Here is a 6,256-nt window from a genome sequence, read left to right as displayed (position 1 = left end):
AAATTACTGTGACATTGTCAGAATGCCGAGCTGCAATTTTTAATTTATCTATCTAAAAATATATGCTCTCAGTCTCAAATTAATAATATCTTGCCCCTGTACATCATACTTTTCCTGATAACAAGTCATGCTGGTCATCTATGTAACTCCATTCTGGGATAATTTTTGAGTTGAAAACTTGACTCCCAATCTAGACCAGAAGTTTGTATATAGTTAATTGGAGCTGGAGCCTCCTGTTCATAAGCTTTCCATATCTGATCTCAACGTTCATCTATCTAACACTATTCTCAAGATAAAGAAAGGACAGACAGATACTGTAGATGAACAACAGTTGGAATTTAAGGTCTACAATTTTTTCGAATTGCAGCCCAATCACTTTATGACAACTTAAAGTATTTTACTTAGGTTTTTTGCACATTTTAACTGTTGTATTTTATTCTTGAAGTATTCTACCATTAGTGATTTTCAACTAGAAAGTTTTTTATATCACCTGTCCAATTTGTTTAATATGCAAGTTTTAATTTTTTTAAAACTATTTAATTACTTTGTTAATCTTGTAATAGTTACATCGATTAATAAAGGTTTAATGAATCAATTGAGATCAATATTTACTAAGTTATTTTTGCTTTTTTTCTCAAGTTTTCTTATTGCAGTTCTAACTAAATAAAGCTTACAATCTAAAAAAACTAGACTGCAAAAAATGATTGTCTCCTCCATGCTTTATTATATTTAAGATAGTCATACTGAACAAAGATAAAAATAAACTAGAGAGATAACTAGAATATGAACCCTTTTGAAAGAAACATGACAATCCTTTTGCATTTCAATCTAGACTGTCAAACTCTCTTAAATCACTATTATATTAAAATATATTTCAAAATATAACACATTTTCATGTTTCATTTCAAAATATTATCATCACTTATTATCTGAAACACAGTATAAGTTTGAAATAAAGAATCCATTTTATTACACTCAATCTTTGTTCTTTAGTTTGATTTATGTGAAAAGAAGATACAGTAGTGTAAAAAATTATTAGTAGTTATTGTTCTTTAACACTTAGTCTTAGCAGCACAATGAATTTCTGAAAATCTCCATAGCAAGTAGAATCATAATAGGAAAACGTTTTATTTTTTATAGGAAAAATGACTAGATAAATTTCATTTCTTTAACTGTCTTTTATATACAACAGGTGATTGTAATTTAAGTATCCAAAAACTCACTATTATGGCACTTTGGTAAGGTTGAAAGCATTCGTTTGATAGTGTATTAAATGCTGTTACCAGAATTAATGGTTTAGTAATGGTGTTCATTGGTACTGGTAATTAAACTAGAAGATATTATTATGGCACTTTGGCACTGCAAGTCATATGATCTTAATTTGACTTTTTACTGAGGGGACACTGAAGTGTGTGTTGGACTACAAATTTGGCAGTCTTGGGAGACAGTACCTCACTTTATGCAAGAAACATCAGAAAATCAATTACAGTCATTGTCTATTAAATACATTGTTCATTGCCTTCAGATTTTACTTTCAGAATGGGAACCACGTAGAGCAATACAAGATCTTTGTATTAGTGTCATATAAGTTGGTTACTTGCAGCACTACAGTAAGTGCTATAGTGATGAATTTTGGTACTAATTTTTTTTTTTTACAGAAATGTCTTTCCTATCCTGAATTGTTACCATACCAAATTTGGTAGGATTTAGACTATTAAATCTCCCTTGACAGCATTGCATAGGGATACTTTAACTATGATCACTTGAAATATGTGATTAAAATAAACTTTAAGAAATTGAAAAAAATTAATAAATATAAATTACTTTTCATTCATTTAAATAAAATTTAAAATGCCGAAGTCCGAGTCGACACATTTTTTCCAACTCCACAGCCCTGCTGTACAGTACACTACCACGCAAATGGTTCAAAATTACGAATAAATAAATTACTGGTATTCTGTGAACTTAAATTATTGAGTGGGCCCGAGCTCCACGAGCCCGTATAAGTTGGCGCTACTGCCTCTACGTAAAATTATCGATGATAAATAATGAATATGAAATTAATAGCATATTTTGACAAGTATTTTTTCATATTTATATAGCCTACATACGCACTAAAACGTCAATAAAATACGGGATTTATGTAAATTTGTACACAAAATGCAGAAAAATTCTTGATTTTTTTGTCGCAAATGATATTTTAATAAAAAAATTCATGTTGTATATCTCTATATTTTTTACCATTAAAGCAGTGATTTTACAGAATATTAACATGATTCAGCTGGGCTAAACGCGCTAATCATTTCCGGCTGAACGCGCTAATCATTTCCGGCTGAACGCGTATAAGCATATATTAAATATATATGTTAAATTTGAGTTATTATTTACTGTGACATAGCAAAAAAGTATAATTAAAGTCAAAAAATGGAAGGAAGGACATAAAATTTGATTAACAGTGAATAAACATTAAAAATATGGAAAAAACATTTAGAATTAAAAATAAAGAAATAAAGATTGTACCAATAATAGGCTAATGCAATGCGTTTAAAATTTTAATGTAGAAAAACTGTATAATATACATTTATACAGTCGACCCCCTATAACACTGTTGATAATTCCGTTTTATATGAATTCCATGTTGTACGAGTCACTTAGATTTTACAAATTCGTGAGCCATTCACAGCCTGTCACATATATTTGTAAAATCTAAGTGACTCGTACAACATGGAATTCATATAAAACGGAATTATCAACAGTGTTATAGGAGGTCGACTATATTTCTTGAAACATTTTTTAATCATTTGTATACGTGTCGAAAACAGTTCAACTGGATACGTACAAAATGAATAGAACATAAAAATGTATTTTTTTCTAATACAGTATACNTCATACAATTTATGATCTGAACATATTTAAAAATTTGTGTTAAATTATAAAAATTCTAAATATATTATTGAATAATATGCTGATTCAATAATATGATATAAAAATTTCTAATAAACTTGTAAAATGACATTAAGCATTATTCTCCTTAGTTTTGCTGTATCTTTCAAACACAATTACCAATTCACAATGATTAGTATGTGGAAACAAATCAACAACCACTGCTCTAGTTGGGACAAATGATTCTCCTCTGTAATTATTAGATACAGGACGACACAAATCAACAAAATTCTGAATAGCACCATCTGGATTACAAGCAATGTATATAAGTTTTTTAAGCTTCTCATTTGCCCTTATGAATTTAAGAACTTTGGAATTAAGTCCTGCTCTAGGTGGATCTACAATGGCAACAATATTTTCTGTATCTGCTTTTTGAAGGACAGTTTGAATAAAATCTTCAGCTTTCCCACATACAAACTCAACATTATTTATATTATTTATCTGTGCATTTGATTTTGCATTTTCTATTGCTTGAGAACACATTTCAATACCAATAACTTTAGGTGCAATTTTTGCTAAACATAATCCAATTGTACCAGTGCCACAGCAAATATCTAAAATAGTTGTTTCATTATCAATTTCAGCTAATTCTGCTATTGTTGAATATAGAACTTCGGCTCCAGATGTATTTATTTGAAAAAAGGCCTCAGGATTAATTTGAAATTTTAATCCTAATACATTTTCTTCAATGTATTTTTTCCCCCAAAGATGTGTCATAATTAAATCTTTATTAGATTCTCTTTTCACAAATGACTGAAAATAAAGAGAAGTCACTCCACACATCTTACCCAATCCATTCTGAAAATATTCCACTAAAGCTTCTTTCTCTTTTTGTAATTCTTCCTCTTCCAATTTTTGAGGGTGCATTACTACAACTAATAAAACATCAGTTTTGCCAGTCCTCACAGTAAGTTGCCTCCAATAACCTTCATGAGTTTCAGGATTGAAAACATCCTTATCTGAAGATCTTATGTAATCTTGAAATGATTTTACAGCTTTTAACATTGATTCTGGAATATTTATGCATTCGTCAGGTTCTGCAACACTCATTGAACCACTTTTATAGCAATTTAATCTGAAACCTACAGTTTTCTCTCCAGTATCAAGATGCTTTCCAACAGTAAATTCACATTTATTTCGATAAGCACTAGTGACTGGAGAAGGTTTAATTGGCAATAGTTCACAACACATGCCTTCATATAGCTTCTTTTGTTTTTGACTCCAATGCCTTAAGTACGTATTTGTCTTTTCAATACGTACACATAATTTTATTAAAAACTGAGATATCTGATTCATCTTAGATTTAAGTTGTTCTTCATAAGGCAAATTCCATAATGGATGAACAGCATTTTTTATTTGAATTGATATAGGTATATCACTTCCTTCCATTCTAGCTTTTTTTACTGCAGGTGAATCTTCTGCATTACCTTGCTTTCTTTTTTTTACTAAAGGATCTGCCATAGGATTTGCTTTCTTAACTTGCAGTTTTCTTCCCTTCCACTCATATCCTTGCAAAACATTGAGAGCTTTTTCTCTGTCTTCTTCACATTTGAATGTAACGAATGAATATAATGGCGAATTTCCAATCGTCTTTATTTTATGAGGATTTAACTTTAGTTTAGTCCCTAAAAGTTTTTTCAATGGTCCATATCTAATAAAAGGCGGAAGATTACCTATTTCAATTTTAAAAATTTCTGAAGTAAATTCATCTCTCTTTGTATAAAAATAAGGATCAATAATTTTTTCAGCTTCTTTTTCTTCTTCTTCTTTAACATCTTCGATGTTTTCGTTTAAAGGGTGTTCGTCTCTCATTTCAGAGACTTGTTGATTTCCTGAATCTACTGTATCCATTTTATTTTTTAAGCTGTTATGGTATACAGTTATTAATTGAAAAGATATCAAACAATGTTGATATCTTTTCAATTAGAAAATACAAAAACACGTTCACAAATATCAAATATACAATATTCACGTGTCTTCCATTTAATAAGTGTTGCCAGCTATACAAATACTTTTTAAGAAATATATTTATGAAATAACTGAAAGAATAAATGTAAAACATATAAAATAAAAATAACTGAAATTTTATTACGATTATTTTATGTCGTATTAATATTTTCAGAATTAAAAAAGTAACTTTTATTAATATTTTATACAAATTGTTGATGTCTTATTAATACATATCGGTAATTATACAACTATGTAATTCAAATGACTGCGTGTAATTATTTTTTGTTTTGGAATGATAATATACAATATAGATTATTTTTAGAATTCAAAATCGATATATAATAAAAAATTATATGCATCATATTACATATTTATTAACATCGTGGTATTATTATTATAATCCCTGCAAATGCGGGGTGCACTGGATGCACTGTACCAGAGTTAGAAAACGAAATTAAATTTGAAAAAGTAAACGGAAAACGAAATACAGTTATTGATTAAAAATGTATGCATGTGTAGATAAAAGTTACGCACCAAGACGGAGGCATTGGAATCGAATAAAGCTTTATTAGTGCGAACATAATAACAAGGGTATAAGTGACTACAATATCATAACAGAAATAATTTCAAGTGGAACAATAGTACAATTTAAAGGAACCTTTATTATCCGTAGAACTTCATCTTGCATGGATACATGCGGGGTGATAGGGTCGAGTATGGAGGCTTACAGATACCGTATGTTATCCTGCGGCAGATTTGCCCACAGACGTTGCAACTGCTATTTTTGATTCTATATACTTGTAGATGGCTGAAGTTGGTATCTCATCTGGTATCACAAATGATTGATGTGTAACAAATCTGAAGACCGGGCAAGTCAAAGAAGTGTGGAAATGTGATGGAGACATTCTATAACCTGCTGAGAACGTTAGTGACATAACTCCGAAATGTCGATTTTGAGTTATTAACACCATGAGACTTCCAACCATTTACAGTAAAATGTGTGTGTTATGTCATTATTCCACAAAATGTTTAACACTTACTGAAATTTTTATGCTTTAGTGTAACTAGAATTAAAAAAAAAATTACATAATAACTTAAAAGACAAGAAAAACGAACTTTTTATAGCTAGAACATCTACTTGAAAGTGTCCTTGCTATTATAAAAATAATCAATTGGATAGCTTCAAGTTTTTATTTCTGCTCAACCAAGTTTCGACAAAAACTATAAAAGCAATTATCTCAAAATGGCATTTTCGGAGTTATGACACTAATGTTCTCATTGGGTTCCTTTTATCATCCGGTCTACTGATAGTTTTATTGTAGATTAGCACGTGACCAACGGACTGACAATGTAGAATTTTCCT

The 6,256-nt window shown here is 29.7% G+C and overlaps 1 protein-coding gene across 1 annotated transcript; it reads right to left on the bottom strand.

The window, feature by feature from the left end:
* Positions 1-2,907: 2,907 nt before the first annotated feature.
* Positions 2,908-4,926, bottom strand: LOC111627426 (tRNA (uracil-5-)-methyltransferase homolog A-like). The gene has a single exon (XM_023370993.1). It carries the CDS (start codon positions 4,792-4,794, stop codon positions 3,016-3,018), a length of 1,779 nt encoding a protein of 592 aa, XP_023226761.1. The 5' UTR covers positions 4,795-4,926; the 3' UTR covers positions 2,908-3,015.
* Positions 4,927-6,256: the final 1,330 nt, after the last annotated feature.

The sequence above is a fragment of the Centruroides sculpturatus genome, unplaced genomic scaffold, assembly GCF_000671375.1.
Source record: "Centruroides sculpturatus isolate CEXI.00-Female unplaced genomic scaffold, Cexi_2.0 scaffold424, whole genome shotgun sequence".
NCBI lineage: Eukaryota > Metazoa > Arthropoda > Arachnida > Scorpiones > Buthidae > Centruroides > Centruroides sculpturatus.
This window is presented reverse-complemented; position numbering and strand designations above follow the sequence as displayed.